Here is an 18,642-nt window from a genome sequence, read left to right on the forward strand (position 1 = left end):
AGGCCTCCAGGGGCCCATGCACAGGTAGTTCCTCATGGGTTCCGTCCTGTGGAGTTACTGCTGGGCATTCCAAGGACTGCCGAGGGGTGGCTGAGGTTGCGGGAACACTAAGCAGACATTACACTCTATAACAAGTTTGTTTGAAATAACAGAATAAAGGCAGATGGAGGCTCTATCTTTACTGAAGTTCAGTGCTGGTGGTAGCTCAACATTGATCTTACTCGCACAACGTTTCCCTGCAATGCTTCCTCCTGCCGCTTGGGGGAGATGCTTGTCATCTGCACCCAGTAAGACTGAGGAGCAACGGTATAGGCCTGGCCTTCGGTATCCTTGGGTTCTGCATCTGCAGATTCACTCAACCTCTGACAGAAAATATTTGGAAAAAAAAACAATAAAAATAACAACGTAACAATAAAAATAAAAATACAGTATAGCAACTATTTACATAGCATTCATATTGTATTAAGTATGATAAGTAGTGTAGAGCTGATTTTAAAGCATATGGGGGGGTGTGCATAGGCTATACACAATCACTACACCATTTTATAAAAGGGGCTTTGAGCATTCGCAGATTTTGGTATTCATGAGAGATGGGGAGTGGAGGAGGGGTTTCCTTGAACCAATCTCCTGAGAATGCCAAGGGACAATTGTACATCAATTGAGCTTCTACTGTATGCCAACCATTGTATTAGACATATTTCCTCCCCTCAAAAATCTCAGCCTGAAAGAAGAGGCTTACATGCCCGAGTTACAGTTCAATAGGTAGGTGTGCCAACATACGTTTGTATAAAATACATGGGGAGGCCGGGCACAATGACTCATGCCTGTAATGCTAGGACTTTGGGAGGCTGAGGCGGGCGGATCACCTGAAGTCAGGAGTTCGAGACCAGCCTGGCCAACATAGTGAAACTCCATCTCTACTAAAAATACAAAAATAAGCCAGGCGTGGCGGTGTGCATCTGTAATCCCAGCTACTCGGGAGTCTGAGGCAGGAGAATCTCTTGAACCCGGGAGGTGGATGTTGCAGTGAGCTGAGATCGCGCCATTGTGCTCCACCCTGGGCAACAGTGCGAGACTCTATCTTAAAAATAAATAAAATAAAATAAAATAAAATACACGGGGAGAGAGTGAATCCCTTTCAGAAGGGAGAGCATTTGGAAAGGCCCTGCAGAGGAAATGGCATTTGGTTCAGGGAAAATGGGTGGGTGAAGAAGGTGGGACAGGGTGTCATAGCAGAGGGAACTGTGTTGAGCAAAGCAAGATCATTGTGTGCATACGTCAAGGCACATGTTGCAGTGTGGTGGCAGTCTGGGGTTCCGGTGATGAAAAATGAGGCTTGAAAGATAAGATGAGAAACAGTTAAAAAAAAAAACATTCACTTAAATTCAGGATGAAAGAGGAGGTAGGTGGAAAGAGGAGGCAGAGCAAAGATCTGACAAAAAATCGTGAACCATTACAAAGTTGTCACCTGAGGCTACTGCAGTGTGTGGGAAGGAGCACTGGACTGGGAGTCTTGTCCTAGCTCTGCCCACCTACTAGTGTGACCTTGAGCAAGCTCTTGCTCAGTTGCTCAGTTTCCTCATTTGGAAAATGGGGTTAATCATGTTGAGCTGAGGCCTGTTGGGAGGGTGAAATGAGAGAGAGGAAGTAACAGTGCTTTTTAAGTTGTAAAGGTCTGTGTTCATGAAGTGCTTTTCTTTTTTAGCTACACAATGGGATGGAAAGTTAAGAGCAGGGCTGGTTTCTCATTAGGGATGGAGAATGGAAATCGTCTGGCCCAGGAGCTGCTTGATTGCTCATTAATGTACTGCGTGGCAACTGAAAATGGGGAAGCCTCTGAAAAACAGAAAAGATGTGATCATTCAGGCCCTGTGGTTTTAGTTCCTTATCTTAGCCTTTCTTAAAGAATGATGAGTTAAACTCCAGAGCCTGTCATTCACATCCAACAAAACCATTCTGCACTCAATTAATTTAATATGAAAGATATAGTGGGCCATTAATCTATGGGGGAACTGCAGTTTTTGATAAAACACCCAAATTAAATTCTCTTAAGTTAGAAAAAAGGGAAATTATCCCATTTAGTATCACTTGAATACCATTAGTTATTCAGTTCAACAGAGAATTCAGTCAGTTATTCAGCAGAGCTCTGGCTTCTGAGACTCTCTGAATACATCAGGCACAGAAATTCATTTCATAGTTTTTCAACTGTGAACTTGTAGGAGTGTGGAGTTAGATAACATCTAGTTGCCTAGAGATTTAAAGATGAGCTAGCCTGACTTGAGAAATGATATTATTTGTAAAAACTGGACGTTTATCATTGCTGCTGTTACTAGGTTAGAAATGTAAGCAGGACTTCGGAGTCGTCAGAGGGACTTGTGTTCACCTGTGGCTCCTTGACCTGTGTCATTCTGGTTGTGGCCTTTAACCAACAATCTGCACACTGGTTGTCTCACTTCTTGCCAGGTTGTTGACACAGCAGAGTGGGAAACGTGGGCTCAGGCCCAGGTCGGGGTCCAGTGATGTGGGTTCCACTCCCTTTCCTCTTAAAAAGGAGTGTGCACCAGAGTCGGGGTCAGTGATCCTAAAATACTGTAGTATTTTATACTGAGACAGGTGGAGCCGGAAGGGGCTTGTGGGGGTAGAGTCTGGGCTGGGAGTGGAGTGGGCACAGCAGAATTTTGGGCTGGGAGGACAGCTGAAGGAGAAGACAGAAGAAGGGCTTTCTCTATCCCTTGATGGGATGGGACACCGTGCAGTTTCTCCTTGGACATAACTGGCTTGAAGCTCTCCTTAAACTCTAGGTGCCACATATTTTTGGTATTATAACTCAGAATAATGCTAGCCTGAGCTCCCATGTGGCCGATTAGTGTCCTGCTTAGGGTCCTCTCTCCTCTTGAATTATATCAGGAATCCCTGGGGGCTTTATGGTTCCCCAAAGCTGAGTCATTACAACATTCACATGGGCGGGCAGTGCTCTGGTCTTAAGGAACTCCTGCAGTGGCTCCTGGAGGCCACAGGGGGTCACTGTTGGCAGCCATCAGGCGTTGCCCGCAGGGTTCAGGACCACAAGGATGGTTGGCTGCCGACCTCAGAAGCCTTGGATAAGGGTTGAGAGAGCCCTTTCCCTTGGCCCAAGTTTAGCTGTTGTCGAACTTCGCTTACCTCATCTTGAGTGCCAAACCCATTCTTCCACCAAGGGACCATGGCTCCAGCAGGCCGAGTCACAAAAGGCCTGTGTGATACCCTTCAGCATCTCAGCTGCCTGTTTTCCCTCCCCAGGGGTCAGAGGCTTTTCCTACTCACGCTTGTTTTTTCCATTCTCTGACAGGAGCCCCTGACTACACACATCCCCTCCGCTCCTACATCACTTCCCCACCTCCACTCAGGGACGGACCCTTTCTAAAGGCGCCATTTCAGCCTCTTTATCTCACAGCAAACACGACAATAACAGATAATATTTAATAAACCTAGCCCATGCCAGGGCTTTCCAAGCCCGCCCTGTACTGTCCCATTTACATCTCAAAGCAACCCAGTCAGGCCTCCACTTCATAGACAAGGAAAGAAGGTGTAGATAAGGTAATTCAGGTTGCCCAAGATCACACGGAGCAGAATTTAAACACATCCACTTTCACATACAATTCAAATCTTTACTGATGCCTTTCCCCATATTATAGGATTATTCATTAATTTTCAGAGACATTGTTCTATTCACCCAAGGGATTACTACAAATTAATGTTGCTTTGAAGCATGGAGTTTCTTTGCAGGATGTAGCCAGATCATCTGAATTCTATAGGACACTGAGCTTTTTCTGTCTGGACAGGGGAGTAGGGTGGGCCTGAGATGACCCGGTTGGTCTGAGTTGGTCTGTTGAACACAGCTGCACAGAGGCAGGTTTGTAGCTTGGTGGGAGCACGGTGGAGCTACAGTGCAGAGTGATTGTGTGTGTGTGTGTGTGTGTGTGTGTGTGTGTGTGTGTGTGTGCTGGGGAAGGAGCCCACTGAACTGAGAAAGTAAGGAAAGTAGGCAGGGCCCTTCTCAGGGGCTTACCTGGCAGGCCAAGGTGTTTGTATTTTATTCTGTGTGCAGTGGGAGCCACTGAAGACTTTTGAGGAAGAGAATGGTAAGATCAGAGCTGGGCTTTAGGAGAATGGGTTTAGTCTTTGTGTGACAAATGGCTCAAGGCCCCACCTGTCTGAATTCCAAAAACCCGGCTCCCTAGTCTGCATACAATTTCCTTCTGCAACCTGCCTGCCTGTCTGTCACTGAATGTCACTGTCTCTCAGGGGCTGTAATCTTCCAAAAATCACGGTCCTTGTAGGGTACAAGCTTCTAGTTTTTAGTTTGCAGTCAAATGTCTGCAAAGCCCATCCCGGGGCATCCTGACCTCGTTGGAGCCTTTCGTCACAATACAAGGCAGGTATCATGGTGTTCTTAGGGTCTGGAACTTACAGACCTCCCTTTTGAGTTTTAGAAGCCGCAACATATAGATGTCTTCTCACCCACTTGGCAGACACAAGGCCCTTCCTTGAGGAACACAAAAAGATGGAAGCCAGAGAGAGGGGTGTCTTGGAGTCTTGTAACATAAGGAGTGACAAACCACCGAAACCTCAGTTTTCTCTCTGGAATGGCCTCTTCCCTTTTCTTTCTCTGGAGAACTCTTACTGATCTTCCCCTACCCAGTCAAATTATTTCCTGTGATGGCTGCTGGCTCCCTAGCAGAATGCGAGGCTGCTGCCCCTAAACTCTGACAATATTTTATTGGTCTCTTTTTTAAATGATGCTCACTACTTTCTTCATTATGCTAGAGATATTTGTTGGTCTTATTTTCCCAGCTTGCCTCTGAGTGCCTTGAAAGAAGGATTTGCTTCACTATTATCTCTGTGTCCAACTCAGGGCCTAGTGCAGTGCTAAATACTTAATTGAGTTCAATCAGTCATACAAAAATATGTATCGCCTGCTGACTGTGTTCCTGGCACTAGAATACAGCAATGAATAGACCAAAGCAAACTCTCCACCTGCCCTCATGGAGTTCACAGCCTAGTGGATATTCTGTATGGGAAACCCATGGGGGCACTTCCATAAATACCTTCTGAGGGACAGACTTCATGCTGCCTTCCTCAGATCTGGGAGATGTTCTGTTCCCAGAAAGGGTTCTTTGACAACTTGTGAAGTAGAAATGCTTTCTTTCAGGAACAGGGCTACTGACCTTTATCCTGCAAATACTAACAGTGCAGTTCTTGGTAGGTGCCTGCTATGCATGTCTTGAGTGGCACTGGAGTAGAAACAGACTAAGATTTTACTCTGAGAAGAGAAGGTGACCCACTGGGGCTGGGGCATTAGCCTGGTGCAATCAGAAGAACAAGGCCAGCAAGAGTTTTTTTTTGCAAAATAGTTGGATTTTAGAGGCAGATAGGGGCCTGCCAAGATGCAATGAGACTACAAAATAATTGGTTTTAATTCCAGAATTTGCCTCTAATGGGTTTTGTTCCCTTTCCGGCATTTTCCAGGTCCCAGACCTCCCTTTTGAGATTTAGAAGCACAGATATCTTTTCAAGGCCACTTGGCTAAGACAGGGCCCTTCCTTGAGGAGCACAAAAAGATAGAAGAGGTCATGCATGGTGGTTCATTCTTATAACCCCAGTACTTTGGGGAGGCCGAGGTGGGAGGATTGCTTTAGCACAAGAGTTCAAGACCAGGCTGGGCAACATAGTGAAGCCCTGTCTCTACAAAAAATTAAAAATCTTAGATGGGCATGGTGGCACACACCTGTAGTCTCAGCTACTCAGGAGGCTGAGGTGGGAGGATTGCTTGAGCCTAGGAGGTCGAGGTTGCAGTGAGCTGTGATCGCACCACTGCACTCCAGCCTGGGTGACAGAGTGAGACCTTATCTCAAAAAAATGAATATATACACGTCTATTAATATATGTATATGTGAAGACAGAGAGCTAGAGAGTGGGGTGTCTTGGAGTCTTGTAAGCTGTTAGAGTTAGCAAAAGATCCCCTTCCTCCTCCCTGCCCATACACTCATCTACCAGCTCTCAAGGTCATGGGAAACCAAGAAGGGGCTCCAGAACTGGGACACTAGTGTTTCCAACAACTCATCTTGTGGTAGCAGGAAGGAAGGTTCCTGGCCTGGTCCATTAACCCAGTCGGGCAAATTGCTGTCCTTCCTTGAGCCTCAGTTTCCACATGAATAACATGAAGAGGTTGGGCCAGATGGTCTTTAAATGCTCCTTTGTTTTTTAGTAGGAAAGAGCTCTGGTGTCAGATTATACAGAGTTTGAAATCGAAGGTAGCTGCTTGAGTGGTGGGGCCATGGGGTGGAAAGAACTGTGTGGGTTTTAGAGCCAGGCACGCCTGGGTTTCTGTCCAGGCTCTGCTCCTTATTAGCTGATTTACTTTGGGCAAGTTACTTAACCTCTCAGAGGCTGGTTTCCTCACCCATAAAGCAGAAATAGTGATGTTCCCTGCCTGGGTGGTTGGGGGAGGTCCTTTAGTGAGATAATGTGGGGAAGGCACCAAGCCCAGGGCTTGGCACTGTCAACGTGGGTGACGGTGGTGGTGTCTGGGGATGCTGGCCACCTTGACGGGTGAGCTGAGTGGGCAGAGGATTTGAGGAGCTGCTCTGAGCAGGGCACTCCCAGGAAGAAATACATAGGGAGATGTAAATGTCCACCTCAAGGTGGCTTGGCCATTCTGGAATGGCATCACAGGAACAACCAGACAACCCTAAACTGTCAGGGTATCTTTACCTCTGTAGGGACAGGCTTGCCCTAGGGCTGCTGCTAGGGCTGGGCGGGGCCTGCTCTGTCATTCTGGGTTCTGAGCTTCCTTGCAGCCAGGTGAATCCTGAGGTTCCTGGACTATTAGGTTGGTGCAAAAGTCATCGCGATTTTTTGCCACTACATTGCAATTACTTTTGCACCAACTGAATACTTCCTGTCCCAGCTGGCACAGTGCACCGCCTGGGCTGCGGATCTGGGCTAATGCGCTGTCTTCCCCTTTCTAGTGCGCCGGTCCAAGGCGGCTGATGAGGAGAGGAGCCGCCGAGCCCAGCGCGCCCGGGACGAGTACCGACGCCACTCGCTCCGTGCTATCCAGAAGGGCACGGTCGCCGGCCTCAGCTCCATGTTCCGGGAGCTTGGCCAGAGCCATGAGCAGGAGGCAAGACTCTACCACCACCTCCCCGGCCCCGGTCCGCCGCAGCCCCTCGCTCTGCCGGTCAGGTGGGTCGAGGCTCCGCGTTGGTGTGGTTGGGGCAAGGGCCTTGGATTAGGGCATGGGACACCGGGGTCCCAGTCCCAGTTCTGCCCCAGATTTGCTGTGTAGTTTGAGGCTAGCATTTCCCCTCTGGACCTCAGCCCTAGTCTAGGGTAGGAGAGGGAGGAGAGATGTGGGAGTTGGAGATTTGTAATAACTTTGGAGTTCTGGGAGCTTAGACCTTTTTAAGGTCAAGGATTCCTTTGAGAATCGGAAGAAAGCTGTGTACCTTCTTCCCCCTCAAATATGCATATATAAAGATCTAGAATGTTTGCATACAATTTGAGGCTCTAAGGGCCCCAGGCTAAGAACTTGTTATGAGACCTCAGATGGGTAAAGCATGGCCGGGCAGCCTGGACACCAGGGCTTGCTGCCTCTCGGAGCCCCAGGCAAGCCCGTTTTTCTCCAATTGGAATAGTAGGTTTGCAGTTTAGCATGGTTGGTTGCAGGCGGGTCCTCACACACATTTGTGTCCCCTGAGGGTTTGTTTGGCAAGGGCACTTAGGTGAGTGTCCGAAATTGTCAGGACCAAAGGTTAGGAGGTTGCAGGGAGCCCCTCTTCCTTCTACCTGCCCCCACCTTAGGCCACCCCAAGGTTTGGCCTCTCTCCTCTTGGGTGCCCCCCTTCCCTCATCATTGTTGAACAACCACTGTCCCCAGGAGGGCCAGAGGCTGGGTGGTGAGCACCTGCCGGCTCCTTTAACCTCAGGTAATCTGCAGAAGAGTCCAGTCACCCCCAGATAATGAAGGGGTGTCTGAGTTTTGCTTTGCCTCTGCCTGCAGTCTAGGGACAGTTGATGATGTCTTCACTTCTTCCCCTCCCCTCTTCCCACCCTTTCCTTTCTTGTCAAGTATAAGATTCCCAAACCAGAAGGTTTAAAAAGGTATATTGAGAAATGGCTGACTCCCTCTCTCCCTTCATCTACTCCATTACCTCTTCTTCCAGAGGTCACTACTGTTCTTAGTTTTTTGTTTTTTTTTTCTTTTTTTGAGACAGAGTCTTGCTCTGTCGTCCAGGCTAGAGTGCAGTGGCGTGATCTCAGCCCACTGCAAGCTCTGCCTCCCAGGTTCACTCCATTCTCCTGCCTCAGCCTCCCAAGTAGCTGGGACTATAGGTGCCTGCCACCACACCCGGCTAATTTTTTGTATTTTTAGTAGAGATGGGGTTTCACTGTGTTAGCCAGGATGGTCTCGATCCCTTGACCTCGTGATCTGCCCACCTCGGCCTCCCAAAGTGCTGGGATTACAGGCGTGAGCCACTGTGTCCGGCTCTATTCTTAGTCTTTTATGTATCCACTCACTTTGTTTTTGCAATTACCATCATGAAAGGCCTTATTCCTCCTCTTTTTTTTTTTTTTTTTTTTTTTTTTTTTAGAAAAGTTTGCATTTTATGCATGGGGTTCTGCACTTTGATTGCTTTTCCCTCATTTAACTAGTTTTTAGAAGGCTTTTCATATCAATTCTTATATTATCTATTTAGGCTTTTTTTTTTTACAGGTACATAGTATTCTATACGATGTGCTGTAAATGATCTTTTTATTGTGTTGTCTTTTCTTTATTGATTTCTAAGAACTCCTTACATATTAGAGAAGAGGATTCTTTTGTCTGTGATAAACATTTTTTTCTCAGTTTGGCACTTATCTTTTGATTTTCATGATGAAATTTTTCGTCATGCAGGAATTCTTGATTGTTACAAGGTCAAATTTTCTTTTATATCTTCTTTTTTTTTGAGACGGAGTCTTACTCTGTCTCCCAGGCTGGAGTGCAATGGCACTATCTTGGGTCACTCACTGCAACCTCCGCCTCCCAGGTTCAAGTGATTCTCCTGCCTCAGCCTCCTGAGTAGCTGAGATTACGGGTACGTGCCACCACACCCGGCTAATTTTTGCATTTTTAGTAGAGACAGGGTTTCACCACATTGGTCAGGCTGGTCTCGAACTCCTGACCTCAGGTGATCCACCTGCCTCGGCCTCCCAAAGTCCTGGGATTACAGGCGTGAGCCACCACACCTGACCTCTTTTATATTTTCTAAATTTGGGGGCATAGTTAGAAAAGCCATCTTCTCATCTATGCTTTTTAAAAGAAACCTGGAATTTGTCCCTCAGGCCCATTTGATGGAGCCACATGGACCATGGTGCAACCTGGCTCTGGGCTGGCTGTGTGCAGCCAATAGGGGAGCAGTGGCCTCACTCCAGAGTGAGCCTCAAAGGGCACAAGCAGCTGTGCACACAGGGCAGCAAGCCCAGGCAGTGAGAGGGCCCTCCTACCAGCCTCTCTCCTGTAGCCGCCCCATGGGACGGGTGCCCATGGCCTCACTGCTCTGTGGCGCCTGTCAGCACACCTCGTCTGTTTGTGCTAAGGGCAGATGCATGCCGCTGATGGGAGGAGAGGTTCAGATTCAGGAGTGAGGCTTTGGGCCAAGTGGCCTCCTGGAATATACATCTAGTATTTATACTTTTTTTTTTTTAGTTTTGAGTATTTATTATCCTTATTTTAATAAAATTTATTTAATTGTACATTTATTAGATTTAACTTTTTTAAAAAAAATATTTGAGACTTAGTCTTGCTCTGTCACCCAGGCTGGAGTGCAGTGGTGGTCCGATCCTGGCTCACTGCAACCTCTGCCTCCCAGGTTCAAGTGATCCTTCTGCCTCAGCCTCCCACGTAGCTGGGATTACAGGCGTGCGCCACTACACCCGGCTGATTTTTTGTATTTTTAGTAGAGATAGGTTTTCACCATGTTGGCCAGGCTGGTGTTGAACTCCTGACCTCAGGTGATCCGCCCACCTCGGCCTCCCAAAGTGCTGGGATTACAGCCATGAGTCACTGTGCCCGGCCTATTACATTTAACTTTTAATGATGGCTGTGTTTAACAACTGGCTTAGAAAATTCCTGAAAATTTAACAGTTAGCTCTTGTGGACCAGTATACAATCTGCTCACATATCTTTTTACCCAGGCCCTACTCTTTACTGCTGGTATGACTTTGGCTAGTAATTTCAGTGCCAGTATCTATACTAAGGAAATTATCTGCAAATTGGAAAAAGCGCAAAGATGATTATCATAGCATTATTAATAATGGCAAAAAGTCAGAAGCAATGTAATTGTTTACAGTGAATTTTGGTTAAGTCAATTCACTGTAATGTTTTCTGAAAATAAAAGTGACTCCTTTGAAGGGTTTATAAGGGAAAATGCCATAGATTAGCTGAAAAAGAAAAAAGAAGTGAAAACTGTCTAATTTATATAGAATGATCAAAATTTTAAGGTATATAAATGTAGCATTTGTATTCTGGGGGAGTCAGATCCCCTGCTTAGAAACTCTCTGCTTAGAAACGAATTCAAATCGACTGCTTAGAAACAGAGGGACCAGAGTGAGTGAATTTATTTTTTGCTGTTATATATAACTTCCTATTGCCTTCTAAGGAAAGCGAGTCCTAGAAACTAGAGGAGTTTTTCCCCACCGAGCACAGCTATTTTTGGGGGGATGCAAATGTGGAGGAAGAGGCTGGGTGAAGCAGGCTGCCCTGCACTGCTTAATGAAGAAGAAAGACATCTGAGGTTACTGAGAAGGAAAAGTGTGAGGACTGGGAACACAGGCTGGCTGGCTGTAGGGCTGTAGGGGGTAAAGGAAAGCCCAGAGTGGCAGCGAGTGGGAAAACAGGGGCTGGAGGCCAACTCCACAGATGACGGCTGTAAGCCATGCAATGTAACCTCACCCTCTGTCCTTCCAGCATCTTTTCTCAGATCTACAGTGTTCACTATTGTGTGTGTCCATGCGTGTGCATGTGTGAGTGTATTCAGTTTAGGGTGAGTAAAGAAATACCCCATGGATTTATTCTGGGCTTGTAAGGAGGTATGCTGAGCACAGTGTCAAAGTGAGAGTACAGGGCATATACGGAGACCACATGAGAGGACAGCTGACATTGATTTTATAAAAAACAAGGATAACCGTGAATTCTAAATGCCAGTACTATTAGGTGGATGACAACAACAAAATAAGAATTTACCAGGCTCCTGTCACTCAGTTGGAAATGGCGAAGAGGCTTTGGTTGTTCAAGGTGGGCTGTTGCCTTGTTCCTCAGATGCTGTATTGTTCTTATTATTTTGAGACAGTGTCTTGCTCTGTTGCCCAGGCTGGAGTGCAGTGGCACGATCTCAGCTCACTGCAACCTCCGCCTTGTGGGTTCAAGCGATTCTCCTGCCTCAGGCTCTTGAGTATCTGGGAATACAAGTGTCTGCCATCATGCCCGGCTAATTTTTGTTGTTTTAGTAGAGATGGGGTTTCACCACAACTCCTGCGCTTTTGTAAGGCAGAACCAGGACAGTGACCAGAGCGAGAAACCGGAGAACCTCAATTTGCTCTGGAAATGGCTGAGATTTCCTGCCCAGGAAATAGAAAGTATGACAGAGGAAACGGAGGCGGAAGGAAACAAAACCGCACATTGGTAACTATGGTTGGAATGGGTGAGGGACTGAAGGCACGGAGGGCGGGAGGAGGAGGGGCACGGGAAGAGTTTAGACGAGGGAGTAGACCAGGCCAGACTGGTCTCGGCCTCCCAAAGTGCTGGGGTTACAGGCGTGAGCCACCACGCCCGGCGCAGATGCTGTATTTTTGTGCCATGATTTCGTGCACCATGGTGTTACTGCATTGTACTTCACCACACAGTTGTGGGTGCCTGTCACGTGTCTTGTGCTGCCAGCTCTTACTACGCTTTCAGTGTAGCCCGAGTGCAGTGGGGTCTCATGTGTCCCAGTCTACGTACGCGTGTGTCTGAACCGCAGTTCAGACACGAAAGCAATGATGATCTTGGCTCACCTGTGAGAAAACTTTAAAATGTATCTACTCCCTCGTCTAAACTCTTCCCGTGCCCCTCCTGCTCCCGCCCTCCGTGCCTTCAGTCCCTCACCCATTCCAGCCGTAGTTACCAACGTGTGGTTTTGTTTCCTTCTGCCTCTGTTTCCTCTGCCATACTTTTTATTTTCTGGGCAGGGAATCTCAGCCGTTTCCTGAGCAAATTGAGGTTCTCCGGCTTCTCTCTCTGTTCACTGTCCTGGTTCTCCCTTACAAAAGCGCAGGAGTTGTGGCAAAGGCAGGCGTCCCCGCAGAGGGCGGGGAGGGAGAGGTAAGGAGGGGACAAGACCCAGAATTCTTTCTGAGAGAGAGAAGGGGATGGGACACACTCATTTACTTTCCGTCAGGAGCCTCCTTCATCCATGCTGGTATTTATGCCCTGGCCATGCTCGAGGGAAAATAAGCCTTTTCTTTCCCTCAGACACCGCCTCCTAGCCTCTTTTCATTCCCACCTGTGTGGCTGTTTTTTGAAGCAATCGGTAACAGTTTTCTTTTAAATAAATAATAACAGATGGTACATTATAATCTGCAAAATGCCTTCGAGTACCTGGGCTGTTTTAATCCTCTTTGTAGGCATGGATGTGGGCACCATGCTTATTCTTTCTCTCATGGCCCTCCCCTGCCCCTTCTTCCACCCCCCCTTCCTCCTCCTCCTTTTACCTTCCTCTCCCTTCCTCTTTCCTTCCCTTCTGCCCTCCTCTCCCTCCGCTCTTTCTCCCTCTGTGACTCTTCTGCCCTCCCCCCTTTCTTTCTCTTCAGCAGGACCTGGGAGCGCCCGCTGCGCCCAGTCTCCAGAGATGTCATCGTCCGCTGGTTTAAGGAGGAGCAGCTGCCTCGCCGAGCTGGCTTCGAGAGGAACACCAAGTTCATCGCCCCCTGGTTCCATGGTAGGACCATTTTTCTGGGCCCTGTGCCAGAAGATTTCCACATCTTTGCCTCTCTCTGGGGTTGGGGAGGGGTGCTGAGGACAGTTATAATCAGGGGGCAGAGGACTTTAAGCAATCTCCATTTTGCCCCTCTCCCAGTGGGAGTCCAGGAGGCTGCAGGCCCCAGGGATGCTGAACGGGCCTCCCAACTCTTCTGGGAAGGGATGAACATGGCTCTCGCCCACTGCTGTCACCTCGCAGCCTCTGTAGCCACCAAGGGCTCCTCAGAGGCATCTTCTTTGTGGTCATAAGACAGCCTTGAGAGTTGCATGAGCTCCTGGTGGCTAGGACCCCCATCCCTGGATCCTGGCCACAGCCTGTCACTCTGTAGGCTCTGGGTACATACTTGTTGATCAGATGACAGATGGCTGAATGAAGAGGTCAGCGTCACCCAAACATAGACTGTTAGGGCAGGGTGGCTCCTTGAAAGTCCCTTCTTGCTCACCTTGTTTCCAATGCTCTGGCCTTTTTCCTGTTCCTCAAACAAGCCATCCTGTTTCCCATCTCAGACCCTTTGTGCTTGCCGTGGCTCTGCAGCTCTTTGCATGGCTGACACATTCTCATTTTCCATCTCAAACATCCCCTCCTCAGAAAGGCCTTTCCTGAACTCCTTACCTACAGCAGCCTTCCCCAGTGTCCCTCAGCTCACCCTGCTCATTTCCTGGACAGAGTGTGCCCAGTTGGTATTTATCAGGTTTACTTATTGTCTGTCCTCCCACCTGAATGTCAGCCTGTGAGGTTAAGGAGCTTGTTTGTTTTCCCTGTGCCTGGCTCAGTAAGTATCCATGGGAAGAATGGATGAACGTGGGAAGAAAATGTCCGGATTGGGATTAGATCCCAGGCTTTCCAGTTCCAAAGAACAGCCCTTGCTTCTCTGCATTGAAAATCCAGAGCCACACATGTGAGGGTCAGATTAGCCTTCCCAGCTGGTCTTATGCTTGGTGAGGTCAGGGGCCTATGTCTTAGGCATCTCTGTATTGGACCCTCACCCCTGCCTCTCACCCAGGGACCAAGTACGGAAATACCTCCAAGACGAGCTTGCCATCTTCCTCTGTTGCCAGTGCTGTTGAGCTCTCCAACGCAATGAATAGCATCCGTGTCATGTCGGTCAGATTGGATATGCCTCAGTCACAAGTGCTTCTGAAGTCTCAGTGACTCCCACCAGTCAAGGTTTATTTCTTACACATGTTACGTGACTTTTGGGAGTTGGTTACAGACTTCAGTCTGCGCCTCAGCCTGAAGGAGCTGCCTCTATTGAAAACGCTGATGGTCAGTCAGGCGCAGTGGCTCACGCCTGTAATCCTAGCACTTTGGGAGGCTGAGGTGGGAGGATCACTTCCTGGCCAGCCTGGCCAACATGATGAAACCTTGTCTCTACTAAACCTTGTCTCTACTAAAAATATTTTAAAAAATTAGCCAGGTGTAGTGGCAGGCCCCTGTAATCCCAGGCACTCAGGAGGCTGAGGCAGGAGAATTGCTTGAATCTGGGAGGCAGAGGTTGCAGAGAGCCGAGATTGCGACATTGCACTCCAGCCTGGGCAACCAGAGTGAGACTCAGTCTCAAAAAAAAAAAAAAAGAAAGAAAACATTGATGATCTCATGACAGAGGGAAATAAGAGACTTGGAGAACCACACATTGGCTCCTAAAGCTTTTGCAGGAAACTGACACGTGAAGCTGTTGCTCACATTCTGTTAGCCAGAGCCAATGTGGTGTCCATGGTACAGTGGATAGTTTCGAGGGATAATCTAGTCTGTTATGACCACCATCCACTTTCAGACCTCTTTCTTCTCCCAGGTCACCACACATCTGGCAGAAGGTTGGACTGGCTCTTTAGGGCTCAGAGAGAAGACAGCACTCATGGCTGACTGAGCCATATGTCCCTGGAGCTGGTGCTGGGGATTCTTTGCCTCTCCCTTCTGTCCCAGTTATGTGTCCCTGTAGCCCCGGTAGAACTTCCATTTAAGTCACCACTGCACTTTTTGTTCAGACGTTACTGTGGTCATGGAAGTGCACTGGCATCTTAGGGAGCTACGGAGTGTAACTCAGGAGTGGCATGTGGGTGAGAGTGGGCAGCTGTGCTGGGTGCTCTGACTGCCTTTGGTAGCCAGTGGAGAAGGTGTGACTGAGGTGCTCAAATTTATTTTTAGCTTTGTTATCTTGACTTTTTTTTTTTTTTAAAAGGTAACTTTTATATTGTCACAGAACAAACAGAACCAAGATTTAAGTCTCACAATTTATGTAGCTAATTTCATGTTCTTCTGACAGTTCTACCATAAAGCATGCAGAAAAGTTGCTGTTACACAGGCTGGAGCTATTTTGTGACAGAATTATCATTGATCTGTGACAGAAGGGAAGAAAAAGGCTCACATATGGAGGGTGGCCAAGTAACTTTGCTTAGAAAGGACTGTGTCGTATTCTAAGATTATATCCTTTCCTCAGTTTTAGTGTTAAAATGCCCTATCTTTTATGAATTGATGGGATAGTAAGTCATGGTTATTTTTATATATTGCCTTTGCTTGAAAAAGTAAAAAGTTAGCAGCCCAGGACCTCCCCCACTCGTGCTTTTTTTTTTTTTTTTTCCAACTTTACTCACTCATAAAATCCCAAAGTCTGGAATGGTGAGTGTGTTCCCCCTTCTCTTTCAATATAGGAATTCCCTGACGGAGGGGCTAGGACTTCCTCTGTACCAATTCCTACAGAGGCAGGTGGCCTGCACCAGTCTAATTTAATTGTTAAGGAGTTTTTGCTGCAGGTTGGCAGGGGACTCGGCTCTCGCTGGGCTTGGTTGGGCGTCTCAGCTGGGGCAACTCTGCACCACGGATCTCTTATGCTCTTCTGGGACCAGTGGGCCAGCTCAGGCGTGCTCTTCCCATGGTGACAGGACAGACGTCAGAGAGCAACTGGAAGCATGCCAGGCTCTTGAGCCCTAGTCTTAGAGCCAGCACCTTGTCACTTTGCCTTATACCTCACAGAGCTGAGGAATGGGAAAATATATTCTGTCTTTTTCTTACGAGGAACTGCAGAGTCCTGTGTCAAAGGGTGTGGCAACAGAGAGGGAAGAAGAATTTGAGCCAATAACGTAATCTGTCAGGATCCCAATACAAATCTTTTCTTTCCCGAATAAAAGAGTCTTAGTTAATTTAGTTAGATTTCAGATGCAGGTTAAACATGACTACTCGAATGATTTCCTTCCCTTTCCTCAAACACGTGTGGATTTGTGCCAGTGTTATCCAAACAGCAAGTAGACAAAGAATCTGAAGATATAGGGTCCATTCTAGAACTTAGCAGCTCTGAGACCTTGGATGTGTCCTTTAAATTCCCCATCTGTGAAATTGGCATTGTAACATCTACTTCACAGGACACTTAGGAAGATTGAGCCAACAGGAGTGCTTTGTCCACAATAAAAAGCCATGCCAGTGTGTTTCCTGATGTTTCCTGGGATCTGGGGTCAACCACCAGAGGCTCTACCTCCTTTGGGAAATCAGGTTTGGGGAAAGGGGCTCAGAGTGCAGAGTAAGAGGGGACTGGGAACAGGCTTTTCTCTGGGACCGCAGGGTTCTGGGTAAAGTCTCCTGGGTTACAAAGAGTGATAGTAATTCCTTGTTTCTCCTTTGTTTATAGTTATGTTCCAGGAATTGTGAGACAGATTTGTAGTTATATCAAACTACTTGTGAGAAATGCTAGTACATATAAGCTTGGCTGTGGGGAAAAAATGTATTTTCGAAATTCAACATGTATCTAAAATTATTAAGAATGTTCTCTGTCTGAACATTGGCTCAGTCAGAACAAATTCCGTTTCCTGAGCTTTACTTCTACAAAAACAGTCGCAATGTGGTCTATGATTTATTCTCTGGGTGACAACCCATTGGCTGCCTTGCTGCTTGCCCTTAGGGCTTGGCACAGAATGGGACTACCCGGTGGGTGACGTCGTTGGCATTGGTAAATTATCTCCATGTGACCCTGCTCAGGTGCTGGGAGTAGATCTCAAGCATGGCCTCACCTGGGCTTGGGTGGGCCTTTGGCTGTCCTCTGTGGGGTGTTATTGGCATGCTTCTTCGTGAGCAAGCACAAAGGGGGAACCCCACCTGGGAGGAGGCACTCCCCAGCCATGTAGACAGTGCAGGGATCCCAGCAGTGAGGGGCAGCTTTCCTGTGAGACGCGAGAGCTCCAAAGTAGAATGGATACTTCTTCCCACCTGCTTCCACTGTGACCTCAGAATACATTCAGAGAAGAACACTGAAGGTCACAGAGCTGCTAGGTTCTAGAATGGGCCACACATCTTCAGACTCCTCCGGATTGCTGTTTGGATGACAGCACACAAACAAAACATTGCTGTGTTTGAGGGAAGGGAAGGAAATATAAATCACAGAAGTCATTTTAATGATTACTTCGGGAATGTTTATCTTGGAAAGGAGAAGCTGTAGGGAGGAATGGGTAGAGGAACAGAACCACCCCCTCAGTCTCTGGAGTTCTGTCTTGAGAAAGGGGGATTGCTAAAAAGGTCAAAACTGGGCTCCAGGTGTGTGAGGCTGTTTTTGTGTTGCTGTAAACAAATACCCGAGGCTGGGTAATTTATAAAGAAAAGTGGTTTAATTGACTCACAGTTCTGCAGGCTGCACAGGAAGTAGCACCAGCATCTGCTTGGCTTCCGGGGAGGCCTCAGGGAGCTTTTACTCATGGCAGAAGGTGAAGCTGGAGCAGGCATGTCACGTGGCGAGAGTGGGAGGAAGGTGGGTAGTGGCAGGTGCCATACACTTAACCAGATCTCATGAGAACTCACTCACTGTGGTGAGGACAGCACCAAGCCATGAGGAATCTGACCCCATGACCCAAGCACCTCTCACCAGGCCCTACCTCCAACACTGGGGATCACGTTTCAACATGAGATTTGGGTGGGACAAATATCTAAACCATATCCCTGGGGATGGATGAGGATTCTGAAGAAACACATTTCACTTTAGTAGAAGAAAGAGCATTTTTGATGGCTGCAGCTTGCTATTGGGCAGTCTTGATGGCGAGTGAACCCCCCAGAATGGGGAGTGGAGGGCCTTTACAACCTCTGCTCCTGACCTCTGCCATGCAATGTGGTTCTGAGGGCAACACTGCTGATATTGCTCCAGGGCCCTGCCCCTGCCAAGCCACTGAAGTTTGCTCGGGTTGTCATGAATGTTGGAAAGGTTGGCCGGGGCCTGGGGCTGGCCACAGGGTAGGTGCCTGGGAGTCTGTGGGCTGAGGACTGAGGATGTTCTCCACCCTGTGACTGTCGGACTTCACCTTGCTCATTTCTCTGTTGATGTTGTGTTGATGGTATAGAAACTGAGGTGTAAGCAATGGTAATCCCCTCCTGGGAGCCCTGTGGATGAGGGGCAAACCCACAGGCTGTCCTGCAGGGAGGAAACCCCCAGAGAGGTGGAAAGAACTGTGCCCTGGGAGGCAGCAGCTGAGTGGGAATGGAGTTGGGGCTTGGCCCCTCTGACTGCATGCACTGGGAGGGAGGTCACCTCTCTGAGCTGTATGGAGCAGGAAGGGGTTGGACGGGCTGGCTGCTGCTGACCTTTGCCATCCTCGGGCTTGATGCTGCCACGCAGTCCTGCATCCCATGG

At 48.0% G+C, this 18,642-nt stretch overlaps 1 protein-coding gene across 2 annotated transcripts in view; it reads left to right on the forward strand.

The window, feature by feature from the left end:
• The window catches only part of SH2D4B (SH2 domain containing 4B), a 103,847-nt gene that overhangs the window by 55,421 nt on the left and 29,784 nt on the right, over positions 1-18,642 (forward strand). The window contains exons 5-6 of one of the 2 annotated variants that reach the window (XM_032141479.2): positions 7,011-7,227; positions 12,874-12,998. In XM_032141479.2, the coding sequence (XP_031997370.1) occupies positions 7,011-7,227; positions 12,874-12,998 (342 nt within the window). Of the gene's footprint in view, positions 1-7,010; positions 7,228-12,870; positions 12,999-18,642 lie in introns of both variants that reach the window. The other variant, XM_058435788.1, reaches the window with a different exon arrangement.

The sequence above is a fragment of the Hylobates moloch genome, unplaced genomic scaffold, assembly GCF_009828535.3.
Source record: "Hylobates moloch isolate HMO894 unplaced genomic scaffold, HMol_V3 SCAFFOLD_3, whole genome shotgun sequence".
Classification (NCBI taxonomy): domain Eukaryota; kingdom Metazoa; phylum Chordata; class Mammalia; order Primates; family Hylobatidae; genus Hylobates; species Hylobates moloch.